The following is a 20,522-nucleotide window of genomic DNA, read 5'->3' as shown; positions in this document are numbered from 1 at the left end:
GGGATGTGCTTTTATAGGCACAGAGGCTGGGGGGCATGATCCCAGCCCCAAGCATGGCCTCCGTGCTTATAAAAGCAGGTCCTGGAGGCCAGCTGGAGGCCAGCTTCCCGTGCTCTCTGGGGAGAGCAGCAGCCAGGGAGCAAGGGGGTGGAGGGTGGGGTGTGTGGCCACACCAAATCAACGCCCTTGGGGCAGTGGCCATGCCCCCAAGCTCCACCCCGGGCCTTCGTGCTTATAAAAGCACGCCCTGGAGGCTGGCAAGTGCTCTCTCCCCAGGCTCTGGGGAGAGTAGCAGCCAGGAGGAGGCAAGTGGGGGTTAGGGCAGGGCAGGGGGCATGGAGCAGAGCTCCCTGTCATCCCTGTAGTCTAACGCATGTGCCCGGGGACATGGGTATCACCATGTCCCTAGGCTGGTATGCCTCTGCCCAAGGCTTCATGTGTAGCAGGAAAACAAATCCAGTTTACCAGATAAGAGTCCACTGTTCAAATGGTCCTCTGGAGAATCAAACCTGGTTCTCCAGATTGGAGTCCACTGTTCTTAACCACTACATCACGTTTTACCACCTTGCATTTTTGAAGAATAGGTGGGAGCCAAATAGATAAATTGCTGGTGATGGCTTACTTCCCCTCTTCCAAAGGCTGCAACATTCAATTATTTCTCATTTTTCTCTTGGAATGAAATTTTGTGGAATATGTTAAAACAAGTACTCAAGTGAATTTCTTTACTGAACATTGCTGTATTGTCAACAAGCACTTCCAACATCCAGTATTGTCTCCACTACTTCATGTCCCTTTAAATGAAGAAGAACCTCCAAAAGAAACCAATGTACAAGAAAACTCATCAGCTTGTTTCAGTATGGGGTGTGTGTGTGTGCATGAATGCTAAAATTATCTTCCAAAAAACCCAGCCAGATATGACATCTGAATAGGTAGCAAACAAGATCCACAGGAAGGACAACTTCGGAGGAAGCAGTTCATGGTATCATGTTGCCAGTACAGATGACAGATAGGCTGCCATTACCTCTGACAAATTGCTACTGCAGAAAGAGAAGGCAGGAAATGGGCTTGTCAGATTGCCCAGAACAGCCAATAAATTTGCAGAGGGTGAGAATACTTGTCTAGGCTGAGCAGAAATAAACTGTTTGTAGTGCCCAAGAGCTGTGGCACTGCTGGTAGTTTTACAGCTTGAGGTCAGCTTAGGCAAGCTTACAGAATTACTATAAAGTAGACTGAAGATCTGATTGTTTGCCAAATCAATTATTTAATTTAAATATACGTATTTCAAGTGTTCATACCTACTAATTCATGGGATTCGCTAGGTGCCTTACAATAATTCTGAAGAGACAATAAGACTTGAGTATGTATTTATTTTGGGTACTTTTATCCCACTTTTTCTACTCAGTGTGGACTTTCAGGAAAAAAAATGTGAAGCCGACATAAAAAATGAAGATTTTGCAAGGTCTTCTTTTGGTGTTTTACACCTTCGTGTTCAAAAGGCTTATATTGACTGGGGTGCCTTTTGTCAACTACACATCTGGTAAAGATATGAGCTAGAACAAAATGACTGGGCAGATATTAAAATCTTGATTGTAGAGTTCAGAGGAAGCTGCATTGTACTGTTAGTCCCTCTAGTCCTGAATGATCTATTCCGTTTTGACTGACAGAGCCTCTTCAAAATCATATCAATCTCAGGCCTATCATTTCATGCCCTTTGTAAAGATTGCTGCTGCTAATTGAATCTGCAGCCTTTTGCATGCCAGAACTGCATTCTGCCACTTCCTCTTTGATGCACAGCACAGCACAGCTGCACCCCACCTCAATATGGAATTAATTTTTTAATAAAATATATCTTCCTTATAGGGGTCTTGTGAAGACTGTGACAATAATGTGAAGAGCTGTAATGCACTAGCAAATTACAGTGCACAGAATGAATGTCTCAATCATTTTTGCACATGACTGTCAAATATGGTTAAAAATTATGACGTCAGGTCAGTGGTTCCAAAATTGTTCCCCAAGAGCTTGCCAGCCCTATCCATTAAGCCATAAGTTGCATTGGGCTGTAAGTCTCTTGAGTATTCTTTACATAAGTTGCATTGGGCTGTAAGTCATGCTGAAGAGGGAGAATCATTCAAATTCCTGGTTGTTGTGGGTTTTCCGGACTGTGTGGCCGTGGTCTGGTAGATCTTGTTCCTAATGTTTCGCCTGCATCTGTGGCTGGCATCTTCAGAGGTGTATCATCGAGGAAAGTCTGTTATACACTGTGTCCAGTGAGGAGGGAATGTTTTAGTGGGATATATATTATCCATGTCCCAGGGTGGGGAACCAATCAGTATCTGCTTGCGTGGAACTTGCTATGCAAAGGTGTGGTTGATTGCATTTGCATTTCTTTTGCATCCAATTTAGTATATGTGCTGCCGAAGCGTCCATTTTGATATATTATACATATATCCTGCCAATTACTTTCTATTTTATTCCTTTGTATTTATAAAATCATCAATGTGATATTGAACATAGTTTATAACAGTACGCTCATTATACATTTTTCTCACATAGTGGGTTCAGGTGGTATACAACCTTCTTTTGATCCACATTCTTTTACTTTCATACTTTGTTACTGCTTTTGAGGATGTTGTTTTTATTTTCCATACAAGAATATAAATGAGTGAAATAAATAAATTTCTCCCACTGATATCATTAAGACTTAAAGTGGCTGGCTAAAACATGCCAGAACATGCCCATGATGTGTAAAGTGGCTATGAAAGGGAAATTAAACCTGTTAAAAATATAAACATGTTTACATACACATAAACAGACAAGGCATACGCACTGGGTGAGTAGGTGGCTGGGTAACTAGGAGATGGGGAATGAGTACATAGTTCCTTGGCTATAGCTGTCTGTGGAGGGTCTAAGTCTGGCATGTTGGTTGTATATTTTATTTATAGTAAAATAATTAAAAAAACAAGACATAATCTCTTCTTTCTCCTTTATTGATACTGCCAATGTGACTACCTTTACGCAGGTAGATTGCTTTCCTACACAACCCGCGCTCTTTTTGGATTAATTTGGAATTAACATATTTTTGCCCTCTATACAACCTAAAGTTATTAAATTAACACAGAACACCCCTTAATCAGCTTTCATGTCTTCCTTTTAAGCAATTACATCCACATTTTTCTAGGTCTGTGTAAAGGTTACTTGGCAAAGGGTACATGCATATAACAATAAAATGGAGACCAATCCACCACTAAAAGGTAATGCACATAAAAACATAATACAGTACTTTGACATTTCAAATAAATACCCACATAGAGATGTAATCTTAAACATAATATGCGTCAATACTGTAACCAAAAGATGAAAATATAAGTCCCCACTTCTAGGAATTATAAAGGGTTTTTTTTCCAGCAAACAGAAAGCTTTTCCCCATGAATTATTATTACAATTTTTTTAAAGTACCAATTTAATCATTCCAAGTAGCTTCAACAAATAGCACCATGACTAGCAGGTACATCTTGTTGATGCACATGTTTCTGTTTCCTGAAATTACAATTAGATACAACATGCAAGAGAAAAATATTAAATATTGTCCTCTTCTTCTTGCAAACAATACTATGGTTAAACTGGAACCACCACCTTACAAAGCTACCAAAACACCAAAAGTCCCAAAACATCCTCCGTACTGCAACCACAAATGTGTTAATACATCTTGCTTATTATTTTGTTCAATAAAATCCATTTGGTTCACAAAGTATAAATCAGGTTTTGTTTAATATTTGTTTTTCTGTTATGCCCCTGAATTTGCAAGGATTTGCGGGATGAAGTATCATTGACTAACAGAATTTTTTACAATTTGCGCATATTTCACCTCTATAATCGGTCTAGCCATTAAAAAATGTGCGATAGGGGAGTTCGCTTTGCACTTATTGCTCCACATGGATCCCTTGGTTCCAAAACCACTGTTTACTTTCTTCTTGGACAGACTAAACTAGCCTACACTCTCCCTTAAAATTATGAAAGGCACTACTGGCAACAATTAAACAACACAAAGGCGCTGAAATAGAACACCCTATTACGGACAATTTTAGAATTTGTCTTCCTCAACTGTACCACAATTTGGCACAATAAAACAAAGTAGTAACAAAACAATTCCAATTTGGAATTTAAGTGGTATTGTTGTATAAAATTCTGTTAACCGATCATACGCTGTAACATCTTCCTAAAACCCAGACATTCTGGAATTTATAGGTAACACTAATTTTTTTCAAGTGCCTATAACTGTTTTAACCAGAGCAAAGTCAAGTTTTCTTCTTGTTACATTGAACTATTCCTAAGAATAATAATACAATATGAAAAAACCCCAGAATTTGAATACCCTGGATTTCTCAATTAACATGGCAGTTAAAATCAGTAATTTAAGAACAGATAAAGCTTAACATTTTATAATTAAAAATGAAAAAAGAAAGCAAGTTGCTGATTCACAGCACATATATACTTTAACAGAACACATAGTTTGTATTGAAGTTGTTTTCTTAAACACAGTTTAGAGCAAAACCAATATATAACTCTGCCACATGCAAACTGAAAACAATAAAAACCATCAAGCACAAGTCCAAACTGGATGGAGATTATTAGCATAAATCACTGGATTTTTTTAAAATATATAAACTCTTCTACAAAAAGAATAAAAAGAAAGTAAATATCAAAATATTAAAAGTGCACAGGTTGAAACAATCAGACTTTTTATGAATGCTCTAAGGAAACAAAATACCCAACTGAACATTTCTAGCAGGCCAGAGTAAGCCACCGTGACAATTATTACATTATGAAGTCAGTTTCTTCAGCATTTGTAAGTTTTCTTCCTGCAGCAGCACTTAAATGTATAAAACTTTTTGTTTGTTTGTATCCAGACATAATATGCCACAAAAAGAATTTTTAAAAAACCCAAGCAGAAAGCAGATTGAAAATTGTGTGGCTTTGCTTTTGGGGGGGGGGGAGGGGGGGAGGGAGGGAGGTTCATTATCAGTGGTTTCCATTCTTTGTGCAACATGCTTCTAACCATATCGACCCAGGCTAAGAAACGAAGTTGGCCTCCTCCAGGAACTACTCTACAGCTGAAAAGTGGAAAGTAAAAAAAAAAATAATAACATTAGAAATTTTTCAAAAAGCTTGGTCATTATGCTTCAGTTTAAGAACTAAAAATCCATAGCATATTAGTCAGCTGAGGGGCTGTTAGTCTTCAAAGGTCAGGCAGCCATCTTAGTTTGAGTGTGCTTTCCAAGCATCTGAAACAATGCTTCGACGCACTTGCCAGTTAACAAAAGCTGTGCAGGAAGAAAGTTTCTTACAAGTCCTGAATTAAGCTATGCTGCTCAAGCAAAAAGTAGACAGCACTGAGTAAGCAAGAGAAGTTATCCATGAAGCTTTAGGCTCTCCAGAAACATGCAGGTCAGTGTATCATGCCAGCCAATGCAGAGGATAGTAAATCATTCATGAGAGAAGTCCTGCTTGCAGAGGTAGGTGATGGCTTAGGAATTTTTCCATGCTGCATTCCAACTCAACAAAGGCAGAAACTTTATATATGAGTGTGTGTGCGTTTGCATACACACATACATACACATCTCTCTCTTAACAGAAGTTAGTTTTAGGAAGCTGACAACCCTTACACACTCTGAACATCTGGGATCCAAGCAGCAATTCACCTTTTGAGATTATTCTGACTTTCTCTTTCTACCGAAGATTAAAACCAGTTGGACCTGTACATCTGCCCCAAACATTAAGAGTGAAGCAGTGGTGTAATCAATGATGGCTGCTTGTCAAAGTTCCAGACATAAATGGTGCAAATAGAGCAGTTGACTATACCCATTTTTGTAAAAAGAATATAGAAATGACAATGAAAACCATAAGTGAACCCGTGGCAAACTCACATATCAACGACTAAGACATCGATACCCTTGAACAACACTGACACGTCCCAATTCCTTTTTTTCAATTAACTTCAAAACTTGCCAATGTAATCAATTTCTTAAAACTTCCTTTTTCCTGTGAGTATTCTGTTTATGAGCACCACCAGGGAAAAGGGATACAATTAGCATTGTATTAACAGCTCCCCATTAACTTGGAAGCAAAAGAGATGGTTGCTTCAAATGGAGCAAAACAGCATAGCATTCTAAATGCCTAGGTTTTTTTTCCCCCTCCTGCAGGCATTTTGTAAAAATTCACTTACAATGCAAGAATTAGGGGAGGGGAAGGAAGTTAAAAAGGCCTTTTGGGTTATTGTGCAGCAAAGAGGAACAAAGCAGGATTGAACATTGTTAAAAGGTATTCTGCTTCTAAAAACATCAAAACCTGCTACATAGCAATATTAAAGCTCAAATTCCAGAGAATACAGTGTTTCCTGCAAAGGCAGTAATAAATGAGGCATACTGAACTTGCCATTCTGACACTAATTTTTTTAAAAAAAACCAATTCTCTCACATTAATTGACTCTTCAGTAATGTATTAGACCCAGACAATTCGCAATTTTCAAAATTGTAAACACCAGCAGTTATGATTTTCTATTTCTAGATGTGACAGTCTCAGGTTTCTTTTTGCAAATTTTTTTAGGGGCTCCCAATTTCTTGAGAGGTCCAAGGACCACGTGGTTCCCTCTGCTGGGAAAACAGGCAGTGTTCCCCTTATTACCTAACAGTAACATTGCTATACCTCCTAACTACTTTATAGGCAGAGCGGCAATACAGAGGAAGCAAGCTGCTGATCATCTACAAAAGAAATAGTAATGTGAGATGAGGCAGAACAACACCAAGATTACTATTAGTGTGGCTTGGCGGGAGAGGGGAAGGCAGGAATGCATGACTATCAGTGGACTCAGCTGTGTAGTCCTGCATTACCTCCTACTCATATTCTAACCACACAGCGTTATTTGAAAAGAGTACAAAATGAACAGGGCTTTACATTAAAATGAAGTTTGAGACTAGGCACTTTTGAATCTTTTTGTTTTGTTCCTTTTTCAAAGAAATATGCCTTATTGTGCTCTTTTAAATTTATCACAATGTTAAAAGCATCATTTCCCCCCAGTCTTGTATCATTACTGTTTTATAGGCACCAATTATGAAGTACACTTTTTATTATTCTTATTAACAACATATTGAAATTAAGTGGCTAAAAAGGCCCCTTAAAAGTTCAATAGTGGACTAAGGTTTGTTTGTTTTTTCAAAAAAAACCATATATCTAAACTACTTCATAATTATGTATCAGCAATAATAAACTGGTTGTTTGTCTGTGCCTAGAATGTAGAGCCCTGTGAAAGATGTGCTTGCATAAGAAATGCAGTAATTTTTTGTTTTGTTTTGCTTAAACAAAGTCAGAGCTCTGTAATGCTATCCTACCAAGCTTTAATACTGACAGGTAAGAGGAACCGCATTGCAACTTGACAATACTAGAATATATTCCTATTATGTGTGTACACATATATTGTGTAGATAGCATAATGATGGGCACAATATTGAACACTCTGAAGACCACTGACGGCAATCAGAGACAGTTCAGCTTATCTTTAACTCTCTAACTGAAATCGAGATACCTGGAGCTAAACTTTGGCTAAATAGTGCCCGGTGTGTAACGTATCTTCTTCCTAGAGTGTTAGGCAGCCAGAAACAACATACTACTGAAATCTTTGCAGTAGCTGTTACTGTCCCACTACACAACTTTTCTGAAGTGCTGAAATCCTAATTTTGTTTTCTTTTAGCATGATCTTTCGCTCCAGAACGAATAATATTGCATACCTTGTGTATGTTCTATAGGTTAATCCATTGAAGCCAAGTAGAAAATTTAAAATTTCAGAGGATCTCAAAATTTACCCTCCTCTCTTTAAGTTTTTCTGGCTTTTCCAGCTTAGAAGAAAACTTCTGGACTTTGCTAAGCAGTGATAATGTGAAGCAGCTCACTGCCACCACAGCAATTTACGCTTGGTTTTAAATGTCTCTCCATACCCAGGTCATGCATCTAATTGTGAGTGACACATTTCACCACTTCCCAAACATATTAGACAAAGAGATGCTTTTTTTTTTGCCAGAGAAACTTTCTCCACCATGAAGCATGCTTCTAACCCAGGGGAAAAGATCACATTATGCTATTCGAGCTACAGTTAATAACACCAGATGCCATACAGCAGGTGTGCAGTTTTAACACTTACCCATAAGACAGCAAAACCATACTCGCGCCTCGTGGAAGAACTTTCCCACTGCTTAACTTGTTAACAGCATTACCCCTGCTCCATGCTTGAGAATCAGTTACAGTTAAGACCACTATAATACAACCTGTATTACATGGTTTAACAACATACTAGTACAAATCCACTCATCACTGCAACATTAAAATAGTGGGGATTTATGCTGACACTGAACAGCACAAACGTTAGATACATATTTATCACTTTCTATTTGCCTCCTTAATCGCAACAGATCTTATATTTCTCACTGCAAAAGACCTGGTTATTGAGCACAGACCCTTCAGATCTTTCTCCGCAGGATCGTATATGACTTACACTGGGATTACTACTCTTGGCTTTGGAAGTGGATTTTGTGCGCACCCTTTTGGATTGCTCATGATCCAGCTCAAGATGCTCAAGGCGCTGGGTCAAGGCCAGCTTTTGCTGAATAGCCATGCGGAGCAAGGAGTTCAGTGTCTTCTTCTCATCTTCAGCTGCAGCAAGCTGGCGTTGCATTTCATCCAGCTGGGTTACATACTCATCGCATCTGCAATACAAAAACACTGTTAAGCAGCACAACTTTGGAACAGTGGAATCTTAGGCTATACGTTTCTTTCAGACAACCTTGGTGGCAATCCTAAGAACAGTTTCCTGGAAGCAAACACTAGTGACTAAAGTGGGACTTACTGGTGCAGTCTGCCCATAAGAGAAGCAGACGTAAGCCAATAGGTATTTGATCTCGGCTACTACAATCTCCCTAGCATTCAAAGTGACAAAATGTATTGTTCAGAGTCCAAACACTGCCAGGTTGAAAATCCCCAAGTACCTACCTTACTTGTTATAATGATTCTCAGCACATAGATGATGTCTACTTGTATACTTTATGCAAGACTATCAGGTTCCAAAAACAATTTGGGAATGTCATACAGTTTTAACCTCCTACCCAAGATAGGAACTTATGTCATTTTATGTAACTAAAATTGCCTTCAGACTTCTGCTTTAGAAGGTGATACATTTATCACAAGTGAAATTCAACTCAGAGTCTGAATATAAATAAAACTTGTTACAAAGATAAAAATATTTGGGCTGGATCCACCAAAATGACTGCAAAAAGACCTCCAATCTTTACAGCTCTCCTCTCCTCACAACTCTTACCTCAGGAAAGTTTATTCCCAGGACTACAAGGCCTGAATGGAGCAATACAGATTGGGAGGTTGCACTAAAGGAAAGGGGTGAAACAGCTCCCTGCTTCCACTGGAACTCTACTCACAGAAGAGGGAGCAATGTCATCCCTTTCACCTCCTCATTGTAGTCGCCTAACTAGGGTTGCCAACCTCCAGGTGAAGCCTGAAGATCTCCCGCTTTTACAATTGATCTCCAGACCAGACTGCAAAAATCAGTTTTGCTGGAGAAAATGGTTGCTCTGGAGGGTGGACTTTATGGCATTGTAACCTGCTGAGACCCCTCCCCTCTCCAGACTTCATCCCTTAGGTATGTCCCACCCCAGAGCTAGCAACCCTACTACCACCCATATAACTTTTATTTATTTTTTTATTTTTTTTATTTTTCAAATTTATATCCCGCCCAACCCCCGAAGGGCTCTATCCATGCCATGTCCTGCAACCCTGAGAACAAACTTTGCCGTGTCAAAGAGGAATTCTGAGGAGAAGGAAAAGATGAGAAGTTTGGTAACCACCCTTGTATGTTACAGGTCTTATAATGCAGTCATCCAGGACTAAAACATTTCTTTATCAGTGTGTCCTGAACTGCAATTTAATCCTCCTCTGTTCTTTACTTTCAGGCCCTTAACAATGAATTCAGCATTGTTGTAGCATTTTTAAAGAACAGTTATAACATTCAACTTATTTACTGCTTAGCACAACACACTATAATTACAGTTTATTGGTTTTTTCTTTCTTGGAGGCAACTGTAAAAGGTTTTGTTTTAAACACATACAAAAACCCTTTCTTAATGTCAGTATTTCATCCTAGAATAAGAGAATGGCTTGAGCTAAACAAACTGCTTGTCCTTTACCACTGACAAATCACAGTCAGTTATTTAGAAGGACTTGGAGACCTGGGGCCCTTTCCGCACAGCAAATGTATAGCGGGTTGCAGTCGGGATAAAGCAACCCGCTTTCCTGTTTTCACATTTGCAATCATCCATGCAGGCAGCGATTGGAGGCCATGGAAACAATGCAGGTTGCTGTCGTGCCTTCATACGGAGGTGCGTCTATTTTTTTTAATTAACCTCCCACTGATGCATAGCTACGCAGGCTTGCACAAATGAATGTCTAATGGTACCACAATAATGTCTCATGGTACCATGATACGACCATTTTGCACCTTTGTGGCTATGTAGAAGCCACGATTTTTTTAAAAGGAACATGCAGCTGAATAAAGCACCTCCTACCCGGCTGTTCGCTTGCAAGTGGCTGCAACCCATGATTTTTCAAAAGACTCGCTAATAGTGCAATTTTCAAAAAACCAGTTTGGGGAAAATAACACGGGGCAGACTTGCTTTAGGGGCGGGATCTGTGCAAAGTTCCCCCCAGAACGGGTTTTTTTTTACCATCCTTAACCTGTGTTTATTGGCCCGTGCAGAACTGGCCAGAGAGGCACACCAAAAAGCCTCATAACTTTCCCGTTTTAGAAATCCTGTGATATTCAATTGCAGACATGCTTCAAAGAAGTCTGCTGTGATATCAGCTACCTCTAATTACCCAGCCGAGTAATTATACATGTAATAAATAAATAAATAATAAATAAATAAATAAATAAATAAATAATAAAATTGTGTGTCAAGACCCAGTATGCCAGAGGAAGTAACTCTCAGATAGTAGCAGGGATTCATTAAGACTCCCAGTACTTGACACACTTCATCTGCAGAATCTGCACATTACAAGAGCTAAATGGGAGTCCAGTATCTCCCAAGAGACCAACAATTTCTTCAGGGTATAAGCTTTTGAGTGTCCTATCTAATGAAAGCAGCTCTGACTTTTGATATTGGAGTCAAGGCGCTACTAAGGTCTCTAAGGTGCTATCGGATAAATCTAGTGTGGACCAACACAGCTACCTTCTGAAACTCTCTGAATGTTATAAATTATCCTGGCTCCAAAAGCTGATATGAAGGATTCATGATCATGCCAAAATACAGAGGACATCCCTAGAATTATCTCAGAACAAAAAAGGGCCAAAAGTTCCTTTTCTACTCCTCTAGTATTAAAGGAAAACTCACAGCCAACTACTCATATTTCCACTGGATAAATTCTATTTTACATCTGAGAGATGATAATTAACATACATTTCTTTTTTATTGTTCCTAGAAGCTGGTGGAAACAAGAACACAGCAGGAAAGAAAGTACAGGCTTCCCACGCAATAGTGCTATTCACATTACTGTTCAGCTTGCTATTACTGAAGTGCTGGCTTGTCAAAGACTGTTATGTATACCACCAAATGGGATGGCAGCTTAGCAACATGACAAACAGGAGGAAATTACATCATATTCATAACATCCATTTCCTTATGAGCTTCACCATATTTTTCCAATGTCACTGTATATGCGTTACATTTTAAAGTTATTCTTTGGGTGTTAGTGAATGTAGTGTTGGAGGGTACTTCTACAGAAAAGCCAATCGTGTAATTCATTTTTTAAAGTTCTAAGATAAGCTATTAGAATGCATTCAAATTAAATTGCAGGCTTAGAATTTTCCCCTCAACAATGCAGAAAATTAAATGGAAGAATCTTAGAATTTTCCCCTCAACAATGCAATATGCTGTACAACATGGTATTTCTATGAAGCTTGTAGTGACAGTGTGCATTTGAATAATTCGTATGATGGTATTTCTCAAGTTACATCCACAATGGCTGCAAATATTTCCCCAAGTCAACAGCTTGCCTGATTTCAGAACCTTCCATTTCTCCAGTTGAGAAAGTAGATATTCTCTGGCTTGTACAGAGAAATAGGAAAAATCTTCAATCATGGGAAATACTGAGAGGGAGCATAGCTGTACCAGACTGTTTTCCCCCAGTCTAACATTCCTGACTTGTTCCCACCTCAACTATGCTTGTTTCTAGCACACGCATTAGCTGAGACTGCCAGGAGAAACCTGGTGTCTGCTCTAATGGGATGCCTGGGGTTTTTGGTGCAGAGCAAAAGGGACTATTTTACGGCATGCCTGAAGGGTCTTTCTAATGACCCCAGGTTGCCGGGGCTAAGCTCCCTCTCTTTTGCAAGCATCTGTCCTGTATGTTCTGGTTGCTATTTATACAGTATTAAATAATTTCTTAAATATGTGTAGTTTTTTCAATGCTTGGAATGGTTGTTCCTTCAATAGCTTTTCATGCTGTGAGCAAAGCATTAAACAGGGCAAATGCAAGACAATTCAACTTTCATTAAAGTTTTGAACTTTTCCAGTTAATGACTCCAGTAAACAAAACAGTGAGGCAAGCTCAAATTCATACAGCAGTAGTTAAATTATTCTTTTGAAAGTATTAGAGATGAATGTGTTTGAGTTAAATCAGTTTCAAACACGTTCTAGCATTAATATTACGAATCAAAAAAAGCTACGTGCTATCTCTATCCATACATTTTTAATAATTTTAACTCTATCATGTGCGTGCAAAATGGTTAATTAATCCCAGGACATTTTCCTGTTAGTGTTTTAACTATGGCCTAAAGATCATACATGATCTTTACTTGAAAGTGTCATCTGCCATTAATTATTCTTAGTAACTATTTTATAGCTTCAGTTAATTTTTGCAGCACTTGCAGTAATAGATAGCAAAATCCTTCAACTGCTTTGGAGATACTTTCAGCTACTTAAAGTTCAATTAGTAGAGGTGCTAAAAAGGCACCATAGGTTCCCAGATGCACATTTTCTTTGTACCTCAAAACATTTAATGAAGAGCACTTAGACCATCATTTACTGTCCCAAGCATGGGAGCTCACATCCTACAAAGTTTGGTGCCCTTCATTAATATGCAGAAATGCAGGATACCTTCATTAACACTTAGGGACTGCCTGAGTCTCAGGGAAAATATTATTTCCTGGGAAACTAGCAATAAACTCCTCAGATTTGGGGCTTTAAAAACATGACTTTTCTCTATAAAGGTACAATTAAGGCAGATCCCTTCAAATTCAAAATCTGTGTATTTTATTCAAATACAAATTGGTCCATTTTAAGGTAGTTCTTAGATAATAATCTCTCCATTGCAGTTTGAGAGGCACACATGATCACCTCCCATACATGAATATAAGATAACCTCCCCTTGTTTGATGGTACACTTGTGAGGGCAAATCTATTTACTCTTCACATTTTACTGGGTCTGCACTCTTCTCCCTTTTAACTAGAAAAACACAACTAATACAACTCTTGAAAGCTAATACTTTCTCACAACTCAACACTACTTGGGAGCAAGTAAGTGTAGTGCAATCTCTTCTTAACTGCTAAGAACAAAAATGGAAGATTTCAAAAATCTCCATTATTTTAAACATAGCACACTTCAACAGATGGTACAAAACTTCATTTCAAGGTAAAATTGCCCTTGCCAATTTTTTTAAAAAGTAAGCATTACCTTGAAGGTTAACACATAGCTCCAATGCAGTTTGTTAAAATTATATGAGTTATGTATTCAAACTTAAATAGTTTCCACAGAGCCTGTCAGACAGAGCTTTTCCGCCGGGCCTTTCCAGCCGGGTTCATAGATATAACATTCTCTTTTGACTCCTGGGGTGGGGTGGGGTGGCTGCTGGGGGTATAGAACAAGTCGCCATCTGGAGTTGGGCTGTTTATTAATATTGTTCAGCTGCTATTGTTTAAATCTATTTATTGTGTTTTAAAATGGAATTGTTTTATCGTTTATTGTAGCAACCCTGAGCCCTTTCGGGAATGGGCAGGGTATAAGTTGAAGAAGAAGAAGAAGAAGAAGAAGAAGAAGAAGAAGAAGAAGAAGAAGAAGAAGAAGAAGAAGAAGAAGAAGAAGAAGAAGAAGAAGAAGAAGAAGAAGAAGAAGAAGAAGAAGAAGAAGAAGAAGAAGAAGAAGAAGAAGAAGAAGAAGAAGAAGAAGAAGAAGAAGAAGAAGAAGAAGAAGAAGAAGAAAATGATTCATTGGAATTTATGTAAAAATTATGGTTTTCCCACACCCAAGAACTGGTGGGAACATAACACCGAAAAAGTGATCGAAAATCAGCAAGCCAAAATATTATGGGACTTTAGAATTCAAACAGATAAAGTTCTGGCGCACAACACACCAGACGTTACCATCATCAAGAACAATAAAGTGTGGATTATTGATGTTGCAATACCCAATGACATCCGGGTTGAAGAAAAACGACTAGAAAAAATTACAAAATATCAAGATCTAAAAATTGAACTTCAGCGTCTATGGCACAAACCAGCAGCAGTGATCCCAGTGGTGATGGGCACACTGGGTGCTGTCCCAAAATCCCTGGGACAGTACTTGCATCAACTTAACATCAATAAAATCACTGTCTGCCAAATGCAGAAAGCTGCTCTACTCGGCTCTGCAAACATTTTACGCCGATACATCACGTCTTCCTAAGTTCCAGGGTGGAACTCGAAACAGATAGAAGGGCAACACCAACCAGTGATTTGGCAGTTGTGATACAATGTGTTTGTTGTTTTTGTCAATAATAATAATAATAATAATAATAATAATAATAATAATTGGACTTTGCTCTGGATTGCACTGTAAAAGTGATCAAATTCTGGCTACCTTTAGTCACTGCCAAATTACAGCTTTACCTTTATGTAGGATTTAGGCATTTTTTTTATATTTTAAAGGTAGGTTATTCTACAACCAAATTATGGCTGGTTTCATTAGTGACACTTTTCTTATGTTTTCATATTACAGAGCGTACATGCCTTCAACTTCAGGGTCTTCTTTTGTGCGTATATTTTTCAGAACTGAAGAGAATGAGAAATGTGATCCATATTTGAGCAAAAGAAAAAATATACTCTAATCTTCAAGTATAAAACTCATTCACTCAAGTGTTGTGGGTTTTCCAGGTTGTGGGTTTTCTCATTCACTCACTCAGGTTGTTTCTGCATGGGTGGAAGAAGCAGTGGGCACAGGCATAATTTATGTCACTGGAGCCTTAGAACTGCTCGCACAGTCCCGTGAAGTTGGTCCCGAAGCTGTGGCAGGTCTGCATGGAGCCCCCTCTGGTTTGTTTTGTTTACCTACCTCTTCTTCCTGCGAAGTTCTGGACATAGGAAGGGACATACCCACGCTGCCCTCCGACCCCTAGGGGTCGGAGGGCAGCATGGGCGTGTCCCTCCCGCCCTCCAGAGCTTTGCAGGGAGAAAAGGTAGGTAAACAAAACAAACGGCAGCACCTAAAAGCAGTGCCCTCACACCAGTGTGCTTTGCACAGTGCCGGCGCGAAGACACCACTTTCCAAAAGACTCACTCATTGAGTGAGTCAAGAAAGCACCATTTTTCTGCCATTTAGGGAGGGAAAGCACGGCACTGCTGCACTGCAGCAGCCATGCAAACAGCACCGGAGGAATGGTGTTTTTACCATCCCTGAGGTGCTGTTATTGGCCCATACGGAAACGGCCTTATACACAGACAGCTTAATTTCACTGTAGACTAAACTCATATTCTTCCATTTCCTTGGGATGGTACTTTAGTGAATTCTGTTTATTTCCCTTATAGCTAACTTCTATTGAATTTTTGGTACACTTACCTTGTAGCAAACATAGCCCTCAGTGATGAGAAGGTAGCAGCATCTTCTTTTAAAGCCTTCAGTTCATTGCGGAGTTTCATCATGGTTTCTGTAACCATGGCCTTTTCATTTTCATATTTGCTTTTTAAGTTTGCAAGGGCGACTTCTGCAGTCTGTTTACCAAAAAAGAGCACAACAAAAGATGAATAATTAAGGAAATTTTTCACAAAGCAGTTGGATGAAGAACTTTTCCACTATTCTTGTGCCAAAGCAATGATTTGAAAACTGCAATCATATTCCATTGAGAGAACTCCTCTTAATTTATCTAAGCTAACCAACAAAAATTGTAATGCAATAGAAGTCCAAGAATGTCAGACTCTTTGCCGTCACAACAGCTTTGCAAAGAATAACCAGACCTTGAAAACAGAAGTCTGCAACAGTACTGAACTTTAGGTTGCTGATTCTTTGAGGGACAGGATGGCCAAGGAGCATCTTTGTAACATAAACACATTATTCAAACTCTACTGTGTCACATTGGTGAGGAGCAACAGCATACAGGTGGGGGCTACCAAAGAGAAACACTTCTCAGAAACCACTGAGGAAAGAAAGCTGCTTTAAAGATTGTAGCAGAGGTCCCCAGCGTGGGCTTGTGGGTGCCCTGGTGCCTGCTGGCATATTTTCTGCCATCCAGCAATTGTTTTTCAGGAAGTGGGTGGGGCCTGATAGGGCTTTTACCCAGAAAGGCTTGATTGTGTGTTAGAAGTTTGATTGACTATACAGACTTTTTCAGAATGTTGCTTTGGTAGCAGCTGTCACCACACATCAGAATCTACACTGAAATTAAGATTTTAAGCAAAAAGTTTATAGGGTAAAATGCCTTATGAACATTTAAACACTTCAGGCAAAAGCACAGAGAGCAGGGGCATAATGAGGCAGCCCTGGGCAAACTGTAGCCCTGGGCAAAACCTGAGTTGGATGCCCCCCCCCCCCATGGGCGGCCACTCCACCATGACCTTTTTTTTGCACCAGGACATTGGTGCCTGCAGGGCGTGCATTTTTAGACATATCAGCACCAATATTTCAGAATATCATCAGGAGACTGTCCTTATGCTATTCCCCAAGTTTGGTGAGGTTTGGTTCAAGGAGTCCAAAGTTATGGACTCCCAAAGGGGGTGCCCCATCCCCCATTGTTTCCAATGGGAGCTAATAGGAGATGGGGGCTACAGTTTTGAGGGTCCATAACTTTGGCCCCCCTGAACCAAACTGCACCAAACCCAGGGGGTGCCATCATCTCCAGATGATACCCTGAAATTTTGGTGCCGATACATCCAAAAATGCACCCCCTGCAGGAACATCCTAGAAATTTGCCCAAGAATCTTTGTTCTGCATTGAGTTTTCTGCATTGCTGTCAATGGGGGTTGCAGGCTGTGGGGAGGGGGCACATTTCTGAAGGCACAGTCTCAAAACTTTCAGGGTCTCATCAGGAGACTTCCCTAATGATCCCCCCCAAGTTTGGTGCAGTTTGGTTCATGGGGGCCAAAGTTATGGACCCTCAAAACTGTAGCCCCCATCTCCTATTAGCTCCCATTGGAAACAATGGGGGATGAGAGCAACCCTTGTGGGAGTCCATAACTTTGGACTCCCTGAACCAAACCTCACCAAACTTGGGGGGTAGCATAAGGACATCTTCTGATGATACGCTGAAATTTTGGTGCCACTAGCCTAAAAACTGCGCCCCCTGCAGGCCAAAAATGGAAAACCACTAAAATACCAAAAACGAACCCAGCATTTTGATGCCCCCCACAAGGTGATGCCCTGGGCAGCTGCCCACCTTGCCCAATGGGCATTACGCCAGTGACAGAGAGTTATTATTTATATAGGTTGCTCACCTGCTTGTTGGCCTTTAGCACAGTTCTCAGAGTTGCTATTTGCTCTCTTTTGGTGCTCAACAGAGACTTCAGTTTCAAGATTTCCTCCATAAGAGCTTCTTTGTCTTTGTCTACTACTGGCCCAAGTTCTTGTGTAGTCACCCGCTGCCTGGACAACTCTGTTGTTCTATCTACAGCAGCCTGAAGATGCTTTATCTGGTCACGAATGATGGCAATCAGATTGTAAATGTTCATTGGTTCCTTCCTAGGATCTGACACTGGTGATGGGAGAGATGACACTGGTGATGGACTGCTGTCACTACTCGCATTCTCTGATTTTCCTAAATCTATGGACAACAAGCCTTTGGAGAGCAGGATTGGTGACCGACGGCCTTTGCCCTCTGGACTGGTGCGTCCTCCTTTACCCTCTTTGTAGTAATCCAGCATCACCCGGTTTGGAGTTTCATTGTTGCACATACAAACATGATGGTACAGGTTAGCTAGCTCTTCACTGAAGGTGACCAGTTCATCCTGGGCAACAGTGAGACTGCCTTGGGTTTCCCCAGCAACATCACTGACTTTCTTGAGTTCTTTCTCCAATCTGACTACCTGATCCCTGTCTTGTCTACTAGATTTTTCCAGTGAGGTGATCTTTTCTGTCAGAGCTTGAGTTTCTGTCTCATACTTATTCTTCTCCTCTTCATACTTGGATTCACATTCCTCATATCTGGCCTTAAGGACTTTAAGCTCTTCTTTCAAGTCGCTGATCTCTGCCACAGCCACTTTATACTTGCATTCTAGAATCTCTGGGCCATTGATGTCAACCTCATAATAATCTCCATCTTCATGGCTGTCACGTTCCTTTTCATTGTCAAGAGCTGACTGGCGTTCCTTGCTGGCCTGGAGCTTCTTCATGGCATTCAGGTTCTCTGTGAGCCTGCCAACTTTCTCCCGTTGCTCCGAAAGAGCTCCCCGGGTATTTTCCAGCTGTTTCTGAGACTCTTGAAGTGTGGACAACAAATTCATCTTTTCCCTTTCCATCTACAGTTAATAAAGAATGCAGAATGATCTATTTTAACACCTGACATAAAAAAGCTCATGGCTCAGAGGCACAGCACATAGTGTACAGATGTAAAGATTCCAGTTTTAACTCTAGTATCTCCAGCTGAATACAGCAAATATATTCATGTGACTCTCTTCCGCTCTATGGCAAAGATAATCTCTTTAAATCTGCTTGCAGACTTCCCAGCACAAACAAAAGTCACTGATAATAGAGCAACAGTTGCTCCAATGACATACATTTAACTTTAAAATAATAATAATAATATGAAGCTGCCAACAATTTAGTTAGAAGATCAGCAGCTGATACTGTGACTTTATTTACAGAATGGGAGAACTAAACTATTTTAAATGCACACATTTAATTGTATAACCAATATCTATGTAATGTCAAATTCATGTTATCTATAGGTCCTTGAGACAAAAGGAAGAAGTAGAATATTTGATGGAAAAAGTTTAATTTTCAGTAGTCTAATGTACCACATATTTACCTGAATAAGCTGCTGTTTCAGCTTTTGGATTTCAGATATATTGAGCTCACTTAAAAGGTCAGACACAAGGCTAGGGGCTGGAGGGAAGCTTTCATTTTTCTTCGGCACGGATGCTTTATTGTTGCCATTACTGATTTTACTCAGGCAGTTCTGTTCAAAGCCATTCACAATTTCATCATTATTGGGCTCTGTAGTTTCATCACTGAACTTCAATCCATCCAAGGAGATGTTCAACTGGCTGGTGTACATGGAATCATTGATATTCATATAGTGGGACAGCTCCTTGCGGAGATTATTCTTCTGTTCACGTTCAGTCTTCAGGGTCTCCAAGGCCTCCTCAAGCTGGCGTTCAGATATCTCTTTTAACCGAATGGCATCTTCTAACTGGCTGTTGAGGAATTCAGTTACTTCTTCAAGCCTCTTGATTTCATGCTTCAGTCCTTCAAACTCTACCTACCATGTTAACAGGGAATGAGAAACAAACATTAAGATAGAGTTTGAAGTTTACAGTGTCTCTGAAGTAAAAAAAAACTTTCTAAAAATGTAACATCAATGGTATCTACCTCCATTTAAATTAACAATAATCTATAAAAATTTACCTGATAGCTGCAGGCACTGCAAACTTTCTAGAGCTGATTTTATCACATGATAGTCATGTCTTTGAGCTAAAAACTACTGGCAATCCTATTGTTGAAGGCTGGATTCAACTGGTTGTGGTGGGTTTTCTGGGCTGTGTGGCCTGGAAGATCTACCAGACCACGGCCACACAGCCCAGAAAACCCACCACAACCACTACTGCAATCCTGTTTTGATGTAATGCAAGTTGGGTTTGGTTCTGATTTATCTTTAACAATTGAAGCTTACATATACTAAAGGTTTCTAATAACTTGAATTCTATTTGTTACATGTCATCCCAGCTGCTAAACTTTGCAAAGTAGCTAAAGCAAACTACTATGCTGGCTGTTTACAAAACAGCTTAGATTAATCAGATTAATGGTACTAACCAATGGGAAAAATGTACAACAGACAGAGTTGCTCTAGAGTCCAGTTTTTGCTAAGTTATGATATCTCACCATGTAAGGTTGTTATTTTGTTTCTGTTTTGGTTATGCAATCTTTTTTGCATGTCCTGCATTTTTGTACAAAAGTCTAAAATGTACAATAAGTTTTAAAAAGTCAAGAACTCTTTGCAGGAGGTAACTTTTT

General features: G+C 39.7%; 1 protein-coding gene across 4 annotated transcripts in view; it reads right to left on the bottom strand.

Moving 5' to 3' along the window:
* Positions 1-2,966: 2,966 nt before the first annotated feature.
* The window catches only part of BICD2 (BICD cargo adaptor 2), a 115,794-nt gene continuing 98,238 nt past the window's right edge, over positions 2,967-20,522 (bottom strand). The window contains exons 4-8 of one of the 4 annotated variants that reach the window (XM_048488191.1): positions 19,318-19,770; positions 17,789-18,808; positions 15,921-16,072; positions 8,588-8,753; positions 2,967-5,111 (exon numbers count right to left, since the gene is read on the bottom strand). In XM_048488191.1, coding sequence (XP_048344148.1) covers positions 5,106-5,111; positions 8,588-8,753; positions 15,921-16,072; positions 17,789-18,808; positions 19,318-19,770 — 1,797 coding nt within the window. In that variant the 3' untranslated portion in view covers positions 2,967-5,105. Of the gene's footprint in view, positions 8,754-15,920; positions 16,073-17,788; positions 18,809-19,317; positions 19,771-20,522 lie in introns of all 4 variants that reach the window. The other 3 variants (XM_048488190.1, XM_048488189.1, XM_048488188.1) reach the window with 3 other exon arrangements.

The sequence above is a fragment of the Sphaerodactylus townsendi genome, linkage group LG03, assembly GCF_021028975.2.
Source record: "Sphaerodactylus townsendi isolate TG3544 linkage group LG03, MPM_Stown_v2.3, whole genome shotgun sequence".
Classification (NCBI taxonomy): Eukaryota; Metazoa; Chordata; class Lepidosauria; order Squamata; family Sphaerodactylidae; genus Sphaerodactylus; species Sphaerodactylus townsendi.
Note: the sequence above shows the minus strand (reverse complement) of the source record. Positions and strands in the feature narration are given on the sequence as shown.